We start from the raw sequence: 18,354 nt of genomic DNA on the forward strand, positions 1-18,354 counted from the left end.
ATTATGAAATGAGTCTTTGTAATATAGATGGTAGGATGACCACACCTTCTATTTGATTAGCAGAATATAAGGAAATACTGGTGAGGAGTCATTATGAAAAGAACCTTCCACTTTTGCATAAAGCTGAAATTCTCTAAAGTGACTGGAAAGATTTTTTTAAAAAACTGCTATAGTTTCTCATCTTTGCCAACATTCAATAGCTTTTCGTTTTAAAAAGTACAGTCAACTGTGATCAGGAATTCCAGAGATATTTTTAATTTTTTAAGCACTATATCTTTCAAGGTCTTCAAAGCAATCAAATAAAATGTTAAATAGAATAATAAACCAAATGGAACCATTTCCTAGAAAATGTTAGGAAACAGACTCTTCTAGGACATGGAAGTGATATCAAGGGTAGATATCATAATTCCATAAGTATGTGACAATCACAGAAAATCTATGTGTCTAATCTGTTCTGAAATTAGTGCTTGTACAACGGTTGTGATTAAGATACAATGAACTCAGATTTGCATAGTACTGTACATTATATCATTTCTATAGACTGTATAGGGGCCATTAAGTTTTTTCAACAGACAAAAGTGAGTTGAATGGAAAATAAAATAAATCATCAAAAATCAAATTATCTCTGAAATTTGCTGATTTAATTTATTATAATCAGTCAAATGTATAGATGTTAAAGAATAATGCAACACACATAAATATATTTCCTAAAAAATCTGAAAACCTATCCAATCTGACTAACTTTTACTTATTCATTATAAGTAAAATTTATTCATTATAAGTAAAATTTATTCATTTTACTTATAATGTAATTCTTGACTTACAACCATTTGTTTTGTGACTGTTCAAAGTTAGAATGGCACTGAAAAAAATGACTTATGACCGTTTTTCACACTTATGACCGTTGCAGCACCTCCATGGGTCATGTGATCAAAATTCAAACACTTAGCAACTGCCTCATATTTATGACAGTTGCAGTGTCCCAGGGTCATGTGACCATCTTTTGCGACCTTGACAAGCGAAGTCAATGGAGAAACCAGATTCACTTAATAATCATGTTACTAACTCAACAAGTGTGGCACGCAAGGTCATAAAATGAGTCAAAATTCACTTAACTGTCTCACTTAGCAACAGAAATTTTGGGTTCAATTGTGGTTGTAAGTCGTGGACAACCTATATTAATTAATCCACATATAAGACTGCTTCAGAAATGCATTTGAAGAATAAAAATTCAGCGTTCTTTTAACATCAAAAAGTAAACTCATACAGACACGTGGTAAAGTGGCACTTACCATGAAGCTCCTTGATCTCGACTTTCAGTGTCTGTAAACCCAGAATCCAAGAACATGTCTTTATAGATTCGCCCCACAAGACAGTACATATCAGAAGCAACTTGGCTCTCTTGCTCCACTAGAGGTATCATGATATCTAGAGCTTTCTGCCTGTCACCAGGTAGATTTCGTCTGTTTTATTTAAAAAAAAAAAACCACAACATTTGAATATTCCATAGCAATAGTCCTAACACATTATCACTTCACATGTCAAAGATGATAAAATATGTCTGAATAGGGAGAAGAATTCTGACTGATATTTACACTGTCTATTTGAAAACTATTTCTTTTGCCCTTTCTAGAGAAATACTTTATAGGAATCTCACTTCATTTATTTAAATGGCCTGACTCTCAAATGACTCTGGATGGCTGATATGATTAAAGAGAGATGGGAAGTGGGAGGAGTTCAAGAAAAGGGTATATATTCCTGAGGGGAGGGGGGGAATCACCTGTTACATTATAAAAGAAAACTTACATAAATTCAAAAAACAACCTAACCCAGGAAACAAAGTCACTTTTTCAAAAACCTAGGAACTCTTGTTCCTAATAGTGTGAAGTTTGATGGGGGAGGGGCAGCATGCTGTTCCAGAGAGCAGACTCCAAGATAGAGAAGGCATACTTCCAATAATTGGTTTCACGGAAGAGATTGGGAGTACCTCCACTCTGAGCTATCTTAGAGGACAGACAGAAACTGCTGGAGATAATCCCAAATAAGAACCAGTTGTCTAAAGCAGAGGTCACCAACTGGTGGTCCGTGAGAAAATTTTGGGTGATCCGCAGAAAAATTATTTGCATTTTTTATATTGCACTAAATACTATTTATCTTTTTAAAAAATTCATATTATTGGTCCGCGGGATTTAAAATTATAAATTTAGTGGTCTCTGAGGCCCGAAAGTTTGGTGAACCCTGGTCTAAAGAATCCCAAAGGTGAATGGACAGCTCTCAATGTTGTGCTATACTGTACCACATTAATAGTCTGAAACATTGGTGTACAAAAGGGATGTAGCAAAATGATGCTTAATCATTCTTGCCCTTCTCCCTCATTTTTAGATTATGTCCCGCTATCATAGTTGAACAGTTAATAATAGAATCATGCACATCCGTATCATTTTGTTTGCAGCTTCCCTGTGCCTGCTTCTTTTCTAGGCCGAGCAGTGTTAGTTTATGTGCTATGCTTTTGAGTTTGTTTGACGGACCATTCAATCAACATTGGTCTCTTTCAGGCTTTTGCTGTGCTCAAACTGCAGAAAATAAATTTAATGGTGATAGAAAGCCAAAGTCAAGATGGAAAGTCAAATCTACCGATTACAGAAGCAAGAGACACAGGATGAAAAAATGCCGGAAGTATTTGGTTTTTTTTTTGGAAAGATATTTTGATTGTGGACAAAGTGCCATCAATCACTGTAGTTTCAAGGGAAAGGAAAGTTCTTACCTATTCAGTGCAAATGCATAATGAAATTTCACATGATGATGCAAAGCCAAGTCAAAGGTTGGAAGTTTTTCTAATGCCTCTACCAATTTCACAATAGACTCATAATCCTTCCAAAAAAGATGAATAAAAGAATTTATTAAAACATGATCTCAGATAAGGCAAAAAAAAAAAAAAGACAAACTGTCTAAGTCTCTTGATTTCCTCCCCACTGAAATGGTACCTAATTATTTACTCACACTTGCATGCTTTCAAACTGCTAGGTGGGCGGGAGCTAGGCAAAGACAGGCATTCACCCTGTTGCGCAACACTCAGGTCTCAAACCCGGATTGTCAGCTTTCCAACCGACAAGCCTAGCATCTTAATCACCGAGCCATCACGTTACCCTTTTGGTCTACAAAGCTGACTCTAATTACATTCAGAAGGAGGCAACTGCTTTTCACTGTTTTCAAACTTTTAAAAGGGCAACTGAAAGACCTGACATTTCTTAATGTTGCATGTGATTTAAGAGTAGTGATAGTTTTGATCAGTGTGAGATTAAACATACAGATGTTATAGCTCCCTCCCTTCCTTCTTTTGCAATTGGAAATATACTTTGAATTTCGATATGAAATGTTTCCATAATCAAATCAAGTCTTTGTAGCCAACAATGGAATCAAAAATCTCAAAGAACATGGCAGGGCAATTAACCTCAAATCTCACATCACATAACCCTGTTGAATTTTCTACATAGGTTGACATGTCATTAATAATGTTATGTTCTCTTTCACTCTCTCAATGCCTTATAGTGACTATTTCATTTTGGCACTTTCAGACAGTTATTTACGCTTAAGCATTTCTGGAACATGTTTTTCCTTTCCATAGTGCAGCATCTTTCTAAACCCTTTCCTTCCCACCCCATCCCATCCCACAAATGACAGCACACATTTCACTGTCTGGCCTGTGCACCTTGTTGTTCTGCCTGAAATAAGGAAGGATTTTACTTCATATTCAAACTACTTTCAGGAAGTTTAACAGGAGCATGGGTAAGCTTTATTAAAACGATTATAGTAAGGAAGACAATAAACCAGACATGACATTTCTATATTCAAAAGACATAAAAATTCATATGCTTAATAATCTCCTCAGTATGGGATTCTGTTACTAGACCATCAACTGTATCATGTGCTTTTGAGTGCAGGCTTCAGAAGTGTAGCAGTGTTAAGAAAACCCACAGTATCTGAAATTCAGTTATTTTTTAAAAAGCCATCAGTTCTGTAGAATATGTGATAGCAAGACAGGGTATCATATAGAAATGGAATCTACTCACATAATTTGCTGAATCTTTGTCATTGTGCTTATAATATAATGTCCCCCAATATGCAAAATGGATAAAAAATAAAATCTGAATATTATCCGTTCTATATCCCTTTTCGCAGGTTTACGCATAATGTAAATGCACACAGTTGCCATGGTAACAACATTCATTTATTAAATCTGGCAACTATTAAGAATACTTTCAGGCTACCATGAGCATATGTGGTAGTGACCATTTACTCCAAGCTCTCTGTGGAGTCCACCTGACCCTGATCCATTCTGTGTCAAGCATTTGTTCCAAGAATGTCTGAAATAGCCTCTAAAAATATGATAGATTTAAATCCCTCTGCAGTAAATTCAGACACTGAACTCCCACAGATTTATACATTTCTAAATAACTAAAATCATCCCTTTCTTGTCCCTGACCACCCACCACCAAACTAAACCCTTTGGGAGGGGGAAAACTGGGAGGATGGAAGAAAAATTGTGGAAAATCTGGTTTGGTAGGAATGACTGCTATTTTTAGAAAAGAGCATTCACTGTAAATTTCTTTACAACGTCTCCCTTGTTTCGCTTCTATTTGCGTTTTTCAGGAATGAGTGCTTGTTTTATGAAGGCAAAAAAAAATGAAAGTCTGGCAAACTGGGGAGATGCTGTAGTTTGCTGAATTCGTAGCTCAGGGAATTGGGGATTAAGTGGGTGAGGTGATCTAAAAAAGCTTAGTAAAGGCTAAGAGCATACTTAGGGTACATAAAATGTTGCAATAACCTATGCTGACTAGAATTGAATAGAGGCCCTCTCATATATTGATGAAACAGAGTTAATAGAAGTAATACATTTAAATTAAGCATTTAAATTACCTGAATATCCCTGTAAGATAACAGCAAGTTTATCACAATGTCAGCAGACAAAAGATCAATGTTATCCACCCGTTGTCTTATCCTGGCCAATTCTGCAGCTAATTCTTTCCCAGTGTACAAGTCACGAGCTTTTCTGATATCATTAAGAATTGATTCCCTGAAGTATTGGCTAGAAGGGAAAAGAAATAATCAGTATAAACCTCAAAGTTATAAAAGAGCCCCCTTGGCTGTCTTGTTTTACAGCAACTCATACAATGAGCAAAACCGAACCAGGAATATTGACCTAATTAAGGATTGCAAATATGAACTGAATATGTAGATGATGATTTATTTTATTTTGTGCGATCAGGTTGGCACTGAATCTCAGTGACCACCCAGATGGAACTTCTCCAGGACAATTTGCCCCTAACTTTGGCCTTCAGATCTTCCAAAATGCACCCATTGACTCTGTTATCACATTATCCATTTTGTTTTCAGGCTGTCCTCTTTTCTCTTTCCTTCCAGCTTTCCCAGGATTTGTAGATTTCTCAAGGGAGTTGGGTCTTCACATAATGTCTCCAAAAATGACAATTTGATCTTCCTAATTTGTGCCTTGAAAACTTTGAATTGACTTGTTTTACGATCCATGACATTTCAAATGTTCCTCAAATGTTCTCAAGTCATGGGATATAAGCACTGTAAATTAATTCAGATTCTGGCTATCTGACAGACCTGTCACTGGCTCATAAGTCATTTCTCACAAGGAAGCAAAGATCCTCAGTGGCAAAAATGCTTCAATCTAAAGTTGGACTAGAAGTCCACTTGGTCTTTGTGAAACTTATTGGCACTCCGCTTCCTCAAAGCATTTATTTCTTTGGGGAAGGAGGAGGAAGGGATGATAACAAACTGAAGATTCCTGTCAATTTGCCCTCTGAGCATCCTTTCAAAATGTTCACAAATCTGTAGCAACTCAGTGTTCAAGAGGGACAAATGAATGGACCAATTGGTTATTCAGGATGCCCATCTCTATTTTTTTTTTTAAAAAAAAATCCCAGTTCATTCCCAGTTCTTCTTATCATCATCATCATCATCATCATCATCATCATCATCATCATCCTCGCACAGGCTAGTAGATGGCCTTAGGCAAGCTTCTCAGCTTCATCCTTCCCCCAATTGTAGGTAATACAGTAAAATAATGTTGGTCTACATCTCAAGGATGTTGATACATCAAATAAATAAACAAACAAAGCGTTTGATATGGGTTATTTATTATTAAAATTCTATGCTGCCCATATCACAAAGACTTTTAAATGTTTCTAATATATAAATGTCAGGTATGAGTATTATCAAATTTCCCCTGTAAATGCTTTACCTGTTAAACAGCAAGAGGCCCCCCAGATTGCCACTATAGTTCTGAAGAAGCAATTCATTTCCAAATTGAATGTAAAAGAGAAGGTGGGGGTTCCTTTTTTCCCCTCAAGACTTATTTTCTCTATCTCACCTCATTCACCTACCCACCACCAAAATGTCTATCACTTCCAAGCAATGCATCTTCCCCATAAACTTAAAAGGGAAGTTGCAACTTATTTCCAAATGGTGAAGGGTACAAGACAAAGTGGTTTCTCTCCTTTTTTGGAGATAAAAAGATACTTTTTATCTTTTTGGATTTTTTAATCATGAAAGCTTTTGACAGATGGAAGAATGGACAGAACAATGGACCATTACTAATTTGAAACCCAAGTCTGATCCTCAAATACTTCTTGGTCAGAGGTAATCTGGAAGCCAAAGTTCAAGCAACTAGCTATCCTAATATGAAAGTACTCTTGATAGACATAAACGTGACAGTTTCCTGATTATTAAAACAATTAATCAGTGGAACAACTTGCCTTCAGAAATTGTGGATGCTCCAACGCTGAAAGTTTTTAAGAAGAGATTAGACAACCATTTGTCTGAAATAGTATAGAGTTTCCTGCCTGAGCAGAGGGTTGGACTAGAAAACCTCCAAGATCCTTTCCAACTCTGTTATTCTGGTATTCCTGTTATGTATTATCCCTTGGCTGCTGCTATCAAATGCTATATCTGTTACACTTATTGGGTCCATGTGGTTTTCTTTTTTACGGCAAATTTGAATGTTACAGCTGAAGACACTCCATACCTTGAGCTGCCCTGTGCCATCTTCAAGAGCTGAATAAAGCGGTCAACTAAGGGTAAGCATATTGGTCCCAGCAACAGTTCGAAGTTGGGTTGCATCAATTCCGTCAATCCCTTCATAAAACTGCTGTCACAGCAATAGACTTTGTTATGGGGCGTTATCATATATGGAACAAATATATAATTGCCAGTGCACATCTGCAGAAAAGGGGGGAAAGGTTTAGCAATGTAAATTATAACATATATAAGATAATCTTAAAATCAATATACTTTGTAGAATGTAACTAACACCTAACATAATTTTCATATTGTAAATCTCTTTAATCCATGCAGCTTTCCTTATTAATAGATTCTGCTGAAACAGTATACTTATGTGATTAACATCCCATCTTTCCACATAGGAACATACAGCATCTTATGCCAGTAAAACACATCTAAACAACAACAAAAGCAGCAATATATATGACATAAAAAAACAATGAACAGTTGATTAAAAATGGAATGTTTTTCCATATTCCCTCTATCAAAGTAACAATGCATCTGCCATCCCCACACTGGTGTCCAGTTGTGATAGACTACAATTCCTATGGGTCCGGAAATGTATGTTCATAATGACTGGGGATGAGGGATACTATAATCAAGCATATGTGGAGTTGTTATTTATGTTAGTAATCAGATTGGGAAAGAATTGGCAGAACATTACTATTTAAGGAGGGAATTCTTCCAAGTACTTTAACTAAAAGAATAACTTGCACATCAGACAAGTTTGGACATAAAGAAGCTCTGCAGGTGAACAAATATTTGGATTATGCAAGGGTAAGGAATTATAGAGATGGTCCTCTATTTTACTGTTTACTGTTGTAAACATGATCGATATTCTTTGAAGAAGTGAAAGGGAACAACTATAATTTTAATTGATAGCCTGGCAAGCACAGATATCACGAGAAGAAATTCTTGGTATTATACAACAGAATTTTCATTATACTGCATCATAATATACACATTAATTATAATATAAAGAATATGGGGAGATTCAAAGGTTATTATGGTTGAATTATTGAAATATTATCAAGCACCTTGACTATGTTTTTCACATCAGGATTGAACATAAAACTTTCACATAACTTTTAAATATTTAGACATTAATATACTTAAGGTTTTAAATTACTGCCCTGTCTGGAAAGTATAAGAAAGGATATAAAGAGATGAAACACAATTTCTCTTTATATTTGTTGCAAAATAAAGCAGGATAAGACATAGCCTGCTAAAAAGTATATTATCAAGCAGTTCAGTTGGCATAGTTACTCCTTTTAAAGTAGAAGAATCAACAAAGCAGTGGATTGTGATGGAAAACACTTGGCTTCAGGCTATGAATGAAAACTGGGTAAGTCAGTTGGCTTTCATGCCTAAGGAAGAACTATAATTTCCTGATTTATAGCCAGGTGCCTTAACCACTAGACTAAACCAGCTCTCATCCTATCAACCTAATCCTATCAAAAATTATGAGCAAGCTAAAATGTAATTTGTTTTATTTAAAATAAAAGATCAAATTTTACAGATCATAAGCTATACTGCTATTACTACTACTCTAGTTATGCTCATGACGAGAGCACCACAGATGATAGATAGATAGATAGATAGATAGATAGATAGATAGATAGATAGATAGGAGAGAGACAGACAGACAGACAGACATCTGCAAGCTGTGCTCATTCTTTTTACAATTCCCAACTTTCTCAACTAGCACAGCTCTCAGCGTGCTGATTGGAAATTCTGGAAGTTGGAGGACTAAAGCAGTGATGGGAGGCAACCTAGATTCTGGGCATGCACAGATGAAGAAAAAGAAGCCCTGTTCCTAACAGGCTATAGCCGGGGGGTCCCTAATCCCTGGACTAACGTATTGGAAAGCAAAAGACTGTGGAATATTGGCCTAACCCAAAACAGATAAAACTCTGAATTCCCTAGAAAGAAATTCAGGTTTCTCTACAGATTTGTCCTCCCACATAAACAAGCACAATGTTGATATAAATTTCTACTTTTTGCAGTAATTACAGCACTCCTTTGTTAGAAAAATCCTGTCAACTCATAGAAGCTAAGGCATGTTAATTATTAATCCTCCCTTATTACATTAAGCAATATGCTTTTGTAGCATTCATTATATCTTTTATAATTATGCCCAAGAGGAAACACTAACAGGATGATGATGAATCAGTTCTTCTTGTACAAATCTTATTTTGCCACTCTCAGAAAACACACATAATAATTATGTTAGAGCACTGTTGAAATGTCCTCCCTGCAGCATTTTTTTGAGCAGTAGTAATAAATAGCAAGATCCAGAGCTTATTAGTGTTAGGTATGACCTGGAATGGTTATAGTTTTAGTTATAGTTATAAAACTCTAGTTATAGTTTTCCACATACACAGGCACGTGTGCACATGTGCACAGACACACAGACTGATATTTTGCAGCAGAATTAGGAATTTAAAATGAATAACACCATGAACAATTATTAAGATTTACGGAAATTTTCTGATCTTTCGTCACTGGCCTAATGTTCAAATTTATTTGTGAGTCTGATACTCATCCCATTCTTTCTACTGCACATATTTCATCATTCAAAAGTAGGTATCACCATCAATGAAGCAGTATGTTTAGTGACATATCTCAAACCTACACCAATTGAAAATATTCTCTCACTGGCATTGCCCCACCTAAAATCAGGAGAGAGGTTGCAGCAGACACTGGGAGAACTAAGCAAGAGAATGACCCTCAACATCCTCTGAATGGACATATTCCCCAAACTAGCTGACTCAGATCTAGGAACAACTTCATGGCAAGAACATTCTTGAGGGTACACAAGAACAAAAACGAATTAAAAGATGGAGGAAGGAGACCGTTAAGCAAGGAATAACATTGAAGGAAGATATGACTGAAGGATCCAACCTCTGTTATATTACCTGGAGGACCTTGAATAGGCTGAGAGTTGGAATGCCAAATTATAAAAGTAATATGCTCAAGTAGAGGCTCTTAGCAGATGGACAACACACTGTGTGAATCTGGAGAGACACAAAGCTCAGCCCATCTGCTGGTATGTCGGCTACTACCAGAAACACGTACCGATAATGACTTATTTTTGGCTTTGCCAACAACAAAGCCAAGAAGGTGGCTTCAATAAAATTTGACCTAGACACGGAAGAAGAAACATTCAAGGAGCAGTTACAAATTAACTCCTAGAAACAGTTAAGTTGCTGTATAATTCTAACTTAATATTCTTTCTCTGTGTGTCTCTCTTTAGAACAGAATTGATATCACTTGTGAAGTCTGTTTCCATACAGTAGTCCTATTTTTCTTCTCTGTTTGTGCAAACTACATGCTATTTCTCATGTGAGCCATCAGCATGTTCTAGAGTTGGGGCAGATAGATTTTCCTAAGTAAGCCGAGCATGTGCAATAGGAAACTGCAGTTGGGCCAGAAACCTGGAACTGAAACCTGAAATAGGAAACCTGGACTCACTACATTTCATATTTATTTAAATTTTGAAGCCATCCATATCCTTAATTCTGGGCCAACTAACAACATAAATAGAAAAAAAATCAGTGCAGAACATCCAGAATTGTTCACTTGCATTTCTGTTTCTGGAATTTAAAATACTTACTGTATTTGACAGCACAGTATCAGTACTAGAATTTTGGGTTCTATAATCTCCCAGGATTTGAAATGGACACCTAACATTAGAACCATCATCAAAAAGACACAACAAAGAAAGCTCTTCCTGCGTCAACTTAGGAAGTTCAGACTGCCCCAAGAGCTGTTGATACAATTCTACTGAGAAATTATTAAATCCATCTGTACTTCTATAACTGTCTGGTTTGGTACAGCAATTAAACAGCATAGGTGCATATTACAAAGGATAGTTAGGACTGCTGAAAAAAGAACTGCAACCAGGTTGCTTTCCATAGAAGGCCTGCAGGTTGCGCAAATCTGGAGTAGGACTGAGAAAATAACTACAGACCCCTGACATCCTGGACATAATCTGTTTCAACTCAGAACGCCGCTATAAGGCATTACATGCCAAAACAACTAGACATAGGGACAGTTTTTTCCATCATGCTATCACTCTGCTGAACATCTGATCCTCACAGTACTGTCTTACGTCTAAGAAGTATTTTCACCCATGTTGTATGGCTGAAGTATTATTATTATCCTTCTCATCTTCTCTACTATCCCTATTATTGGTATCATTATTATGATTCTTATTATCTTGTTGCATTGCATGTACATGGAGCCCTTCTGCACGGGGTACAAATTCCTTGTGTGTCTAATCACACTTGGCCAAATAAAGTACTGTATACTATTCTTTTTTAAAAGTTTGTGCTGTATTTTGCAATTTATCACTATTAGCAGCTTTAGACAACATGCATGGAAATGTAATTAAGAGTAAACTAATTAACTACATGTTTTAGTGTTGTGATAACACTACTGGTATACAATTTTTTCAAATGCAGAAATAAAATGAATGAAGAATTGGTTGCCTTCCTAAAACCTGAGCCATTTCAAACCAGAGAAATGCAGCTGGCATCAAGATTTTATATCTAGCTGGCACGAAGATTTATATGCAGCTGGCACCAAGATTTTATATCTAGCATATACTCTAGCAGCATATGCTGCTACTTCTGGCCAGGCTGAGAAATTTTAAAATTTTTCATTAATATCACCAGAGGACAAAGACTTCAGTATCTTGAAACAGTCCTCTATAATGACACTTCCCAAAGTTGTGTTCCTCATGCCTCAAATATAATCACTTTCAAACATGTTTCCTGGTGCGGTTTTCTGATATAGTCTTCAAATACAGAAAAGAGACAAAAAATACCTACCCAGCTCTGCAAAATAATTTTCTTTGCAAATTGCCAAGAGGTACACATTGGAATGCAGCATTTGGATAACTTTGATGCCAGCCAAATGAGAACTCCTAAGATAAAGCATCCTTCCTCCTAACACCACCAAATAGTCTGAAGCTCATAGAAAGGAAGATGTGTTCAATGATCAGTCCTCATAGGAGACAACATTCTTCAATCTTATTTTTTTTTTAAAAAAAAAACTCTCTCCATATAATCAGCACTTTTCTACATCCTATGCGCGTGAATCCTAAAATGACTTGAGTTACCAGCCAAGAGATTGCTGGCCTCTTCAGAATTCTACTACTTACTATCAGATTTGAACTATGGAAGATAAGACCCTTTCTGTTCTTTTATCAGTCAACAGCAGAAAGGCACTAAGTGTGTTTTTCTTATTTGAGCACATATAAGGTAGGATAAATGGTTCTCCTATTATAGTATAGTATAGTATAGTTTATTGTCATTGCACATGGTACAATGAAATTAAATGCCGTCTTCAGTGTACATTATAATTATAAAAATAAAAACACAAGCATACATCCTTTACATTCTATATAATTGAAATTGAAAACCTAATATTACACTATACCATAGAATTCAACGCTACAGTTCTGAAACACTAATGTTTCACGATCACAGTCTGATTTCATAGTTTTTGTACTGAGAGAATTGGGATAAATATTATTTTGGGGTTGCATCTCATGTTCTCAAAGGTGTTATTTTTTCCTGCAAATAACAAATATTCTCCTCACTCTGCCACCCCAGGAACTTTTAAATTCTCTGCAGGATCAGCTTGGCTTTTATGCTGCCTTCAAGTTATAGTTTTGTGCAGGGTCTTATCTTTTCTGCTCAAGGCACAGCTGTATATCCTTCCCAGTTCAGAAAACAGTGAGGGATACAGACAAGTATTGGTAAGGAGGACTTAGCAACGAAAGATGTTTGAGCTAAATCATTTCATTATTAGTTTAGGTGCTGTTCCCATCCAGAGAGAATGTGGGTGGCCTACATTCTCTTTCCTTACCAAGGAAATTTAAATAGGAAAAAATATCATAAAAGGACAACCATCTAAATAAAAGTCAAACTTACAAAGAAAACCATGACTACTGAAGAACAATAAACATCCTAACAGAACCAAGGTGGGCTTTCAGTTCCCACTCTCTCAAAAATCTAAGTTTTTATAGCTATCTTAAAACTCAACAGGATAACATTGTTCTTCTGCAATAAAGACTACAGTAAATGTGATGCAGGCCCAGGTAGTACCCAATAATTCTACTAATAATTCTGGAAAATCAATTTGCTTTGCTAGTTCTCTGCAAGAGCAGAAATGGTAACTTTTTTCAGTATCTATCACCATATGATTTTAAATTGATTAAATGTATTACACAGTAGCCAAAATTCACCCTACACTTTGTAGTATGTGTCATCTGTAGCCTTTTTTTTTCCTATTAAAAATGAAAGTCATATTAAATAGTGACGTTTTTCCGTTTTTGTCCTGACTGACTTCATCTCAGAAGATGTCATCATTAGTTCACTGGGTATAGGAAACGAAGAGGGTGAACTGGAAGTCAGGGTTAAAAGTGTCATAACTTTTAAATTTAAACTTAAATAAGTTTAAGTAGATAGACAGGAATATTTTTTTACAAAATGCAGACTAATGGAATCTGTTTCCGTCAGACGTAGCAAAAGCCACTTGTTTAGATGGTAGAGTTTTCTCCACCCATATCATGGAGAGCTTGCTACTTCTTTTTGCTGTACCATCCTGTTTACAGACTTTTGAAAGCTTTTACATGGCTACATACATACTTCTGGCCTAATCAATGCAGTTTTTCTTTTGTATACAAAAGCCTGCATTATGAGTGCTGGGAAGTCTGGGTGATATGCACAATCTATCAACCACTGACATTTGTAGAGACAGGAAATGCATCCATCTGAATACAGCTTGCAAATGCAGAAGCAGAATAGAAAACCAGGTTAAAAGAAATTCAGTGGGAAGCTGTAAGAATAAAATGAGTAAAGAGAATATGAAAAGAATAATACAAGAAAGAAAGAAGAAAGATTGTTCATTTGAAGAAAACAGCAAATCTTAAAAGCACGAAAGGTAAAGTAAACTGGTTAATATAATACCAAGCATCAATTTTTTTTTATTAAATTTATATACCGCCCTACTCCCAAAGGAATTTAATGGAAAAATCAGTAAAATTATAGTTACATCTTCAGACAAGTTATCAACCAATAAGGAACAGTGCACAATTCAGAAACGTATATAGCAGAAGCTGAAATTTCACTTTTGTTTTTAAAAATATACTTACATTATTCTTCTGGCAAATAATTTCCTGTAAAAGGGGGAAAAAACAGATGAGAGAACTACCCATGAACAATGTATGCATCTTCTTACTGTATACTCAACAAAAAGTACACTTAATTTTGTTTGCTCTGGGAATTTTATGATGGGTGCTACATCATATTAGCATTATATAATTGTTGAATGAAAGGCCTTTAAGTGTCACTAAAATTCCTCATGTTATTAAATTAAACAGATGAAACTTTTCTTGGAATGAGCATAGGCGAATAAGAAATGCCTCATGTGTTAAATTCAACTATATCAATGAAAAATGAGGAAGGGCAAAAAGGTAACTAGAAAAACAGCGAAAAAAATTATCACAACTTTTTACAGAGCAACATTATTAATTAATTAATTAATTAATTAATTAATCTGCTTTCATGTCTATTCTGAATATTTACTCTGATATAAAGCTGAATTAATAGCATGCCAGCACTGACATAGCAACATTTTTGTATATTCCAGACCTGTTTCTTTTGCATATTTCAATCATTTATGATATCAGGAAAAAAGATCCAATCAAAAAGGAAAAAGGGACCTAAATCCTTATTCTGCATGCTCTCATTCTAGGTAACTGTTCAGTGGAATAATGTTGTTTTGTGCCTTTGCTAAAAATAGTTCTATTTGTTACTGGAAACCTGATATTCATCAACTGTTATTTATAACAGCATCACAATTGGCTAGAACTGACAGCAACATGATGACATAGTCTCATATGTATCACAATGTTTCTGAATATAAAACATTTCCTTTTTGAAATCTTCAAAATGAAGCATATGAGTAAAATTCCAAGCTACATGCATCCCAGCTAAAATACCTCCGAGGAGTTTGAGGAGTAAAAGTAAATAAAAGCACATGTTTGTACATGAAAAGAAAATGTTAATATTACAATCCCATCAGGCTTAAATCCTACATAGGGAGATCATGTAGGAGATGATCAGGCCCTCATGCCCACAAGAGAGCTAAGTCCAGCCCATCTTGAATTCCTTCTGCTCTTTATCTCCCGCTAATTTCCCTTGGCTGTTAGTAGTTCAGATTCTTGCAGAGAGCTCAAGCTTACAATAAATCTTTATACCATTTGAACTTTCTGGATCTCCTCATTTTCCTGGTGCTCGACAGATCTGGGCTACAGATTACAACACTTTTGATAGATTTATATTTGTTGCTACTGTTATACAAAACAGTAGTTTTGTAGCAACAAACAGCAACAAAAAGGAGAATTTTGTCAGGGAGCGATTTAGTTTCAAGTGGAGCAATAAAGTGCAACTGTCTATCCAAAGGCTTTTTAATGAATGAGGCATACATTCTACAGAATGTCTCTATCTCCTGATAGAGATGGTAACTTTTTGACAAGTATTGATCTGTCTGAAATACATCTAAATTGCATTTGGACACTGAAAGGAACAAACGTATCTTTGAAAGAGTGGTACTTGAAACTGGGCTTCACAAATAAAACATATCTCAAGGTTGACTCAGCCTTCCATCCTTCCGAGGTAGGTAAATTGAGGACCCAAATTGTGGGGGCAATAAGCCGACTTTGTAGAAACACCGCTTATGGGTGGCCAAAAGTCCTAATAAGCAGGTATATACAAAAGAATGAAGGCTATTGCTATAAGTGCATTGTAAGCCACCCCGAGTCTTCGGAGGAGGGCGGCATATAAATTGAACTAATAAATAAATAAATATCTACAACCCAAAGTTGATAAAAACATGGGGTCCCAATTCAATTTTTTTCCTGGCCATGAAAAAGCAGAAGAGTGGTATGTTTTTTGACTGCCTTCTATAGTTAGAATTTTTGATGGCCAGGACACAAATAACTGTTTTACCATATGCTATCTCTCATGTAGGCCAATCCAACTGAGGCAACCATTAGTAGAGATTATCCTCATTTTCTCACATCCTTTGTACATTCAGCTGGTATTAAGCAACAAGAAAGTCTTTTTTGTTGTGGTTCTTACTCTGTGAAATACCCTCCCTCTCGAGATAAAGCTTGTGTCAACCTTATGATAACTGATAAACATGCTGAAAACATGTTCATTTATCTTCACATTTGATGCCTCAAGATGGTATCCTTCCACAACTCAAGGCCATAGGTTTACACATTCTGGGCTATTTCAGTTATATCTGAGCAATCTGATTGCAGTTTAAATGTACATTTTAATGTTGCAAACTCTTAGGAATTCATGGCAAGATAGGCAATATACAAACAATTTAAATACAAAGATAAATAATATAAGAATAACATTAAGAATATGCTGGGACTAGCATACAATAATACTGAAAAAGTAAAAGTAATATAATAAAATCAACTCATGAATTGTATTTGTATTGTACAAGTCTGGATCTGTCTGAGCTACAGATATGAATATGCATATTGCAAGCAGGAGTTGTGAGTTGCAAGACAATAATTTTAGTTGCTAGACACATTCTCAGAAGGTACAGAGAACTTAATTGTATAAAAATCTCTTTAACTATCAGATCAGTATGATGATGACCTGATCTATCTGAAAAGGAACTATGCTTTTCTTAGAATTTCCCAAACCAGCATTTGCTAAATAGGCATCTGTCATGAATGTTGTAAATGAAAGCTATCTTAGTGTAACTATAATACTCTAGGTTCTTTCCAGCAATATTAGGTGTATCCTAATTTTTTCCCCAAGGATTTGTTCTTCTTTGTGTATTTAACTAGTGAACTGCTTTGATATAGACCTTTATACAATATTATATTCCAAGGAACAGCAAGGAATCAGTCACTATCTATGCACAACTAATCTTTGTAGGGCAGCTATAAAACATGTAGTTGGCACTGGCACAATTTGTGAGGCTTGATTCATTTAGACTTTTATTTTTTATTTACTATGGTATGCAAGCTCAATGTATATGATCCAGGAAATGGGTTAATTCTAGAATCGAGATAGATGTGCTGTGAAACATACTTAGTATTTACCTCTTGCGTCTTTCACATTAAAATAATTTAGCAATAAGCCACTTAGAAGACTAACCACAGTAAGCATTTAAGGCCGCTTCTTAAAAAACAGAAATTAGTGGAAAAAGTCAAGGCGTGTTTTTTTTTTTTAAAGAAAAAAGTTCTATTTTGAAAGTATATCCTCCCCTTACTTGATAAAGTAATTATTTTTTATAATCCACATCTGGTTGAGACTGAAGGAGAACTTTCTTCAAATTCATAGAAAAAAATAGAAACAGAACCACAGAAGTTCCAAGAACCACAGGCTTACGCACGTGAGGAACTTCAGTTTTTGCAATAGTTTTACTTCTAACCTCATTTCCTACATCAATCTTGTTCCAACATGGGACTTTTCAGATAGGCTGTGTCTGCATAGCACACAAGAACCCTGAACTGTTTCCAAGCTTCTAGGCTATTGTGGCAGCAACTAAAACTGAGAATTGTGTAGATACCAACAATTCCACACAACACAATGATACATTTCTCTGTATCTTTCTCCAGTCTGTCTTGTTTTTATCCAAGCTCTGTCTTAATTTTAAAAAGGCATCTGTACCTTCAGTGATTGCAGAGAATCTGTGTTTGTATCACAGTAGAGAATAATGTTGTTGGCCATACTGAAGCTCTCTCGAACTCCTAGATGATAGAAGAGGGAGGGCTGACGGAAAGCATCGCTCATTTCCACCACGGCAATATCTGCAAAGAAGATCAAAATATATGCTAATCAAGTACAGTACTCAAAAAAAGATATGCTGAGAACCCATTAACTTCTCTCAGTCATTATTTTAGTCAGCTAATATCCTGAAATGACAAAATCTCTCGAAAAGGTTATTTGAAAAACAACTATGACTAACTAACATAAAACGTAAACATTTTTTACTACAAAAAAGATAAACCTTTAGCTAAAAAAACAGAGTGAAGATAATCAGCTTCTTCCCTCTCTTTTTCTTTGGCATGATTGTGCTTCAAGGGGAATCCACAGTGGACGAGGAGTTCCCATTTAGAATAAAAAGGCAAAGACTGAAATATCAAGTAAGAAGCCCTCAAAAGCTTTTTGAAACACATTAACAGAGAAAGACCACCAAAACGCAACATTTCATGCTTGTGAA

General features: G+C 35.6%; 1 protein-coding gene across 2 annotated transcripts in view; it reads right to left on the minus strand.

Moving 5' to 3' along the window:
* Positions 1-18,354, minus strand: part of MAP3K5 (mitogen-activated protein kinase kinase kinase 5) — a 106,910-nt gene that overhangs the window by 53,301 nt on the left and 35,255 nt on the right. The window contains exons 2-7 of one of the 2 annotated variants that reach the window (XM_034418877.3): positions 17,802-17,941; positions 14,252-14,275; positions 7,052-7,245; positions 4,918-5,086; positions 2,765-2,871; positions 1,293-1,463 (exon numbers count right to left, since the gene is read on the minus strand). In XM_034418877.3, the coding sequence (XP_034274768.2) occupies positions 1,293-1,463; positions 2,765-2,871; positions 4,918-5,086; positions 7,052-7,245; positions 14,252-14,275; positions 17,802-17,941 (805 nt within the window). The remainder of the gene's footprint in view (positions 1-1,292; positions 1,464-2,764; positions 2,872-4,917; positions 5,087-7,051; positions 7,246-14,251; positions 14,276-17,801; positions 17,942-18,354) is intronic. The other variant, XM_087882813.1, reaches the window with a different exon arrangement.

This window comes from Pantherophis guttatus, chromosome 1 (assembly GCF_059756535.1).
Source record: "Pantherophis guttatus breed Tessera chromosome 1, ASM5975653v1, whole genome shotgun sequence".
NCBI lineage: Eukaryota > Metazoa > Chordata > Lepidosauria > Squamata > Colubridae > Pantherophis > Pantherophis guttatus.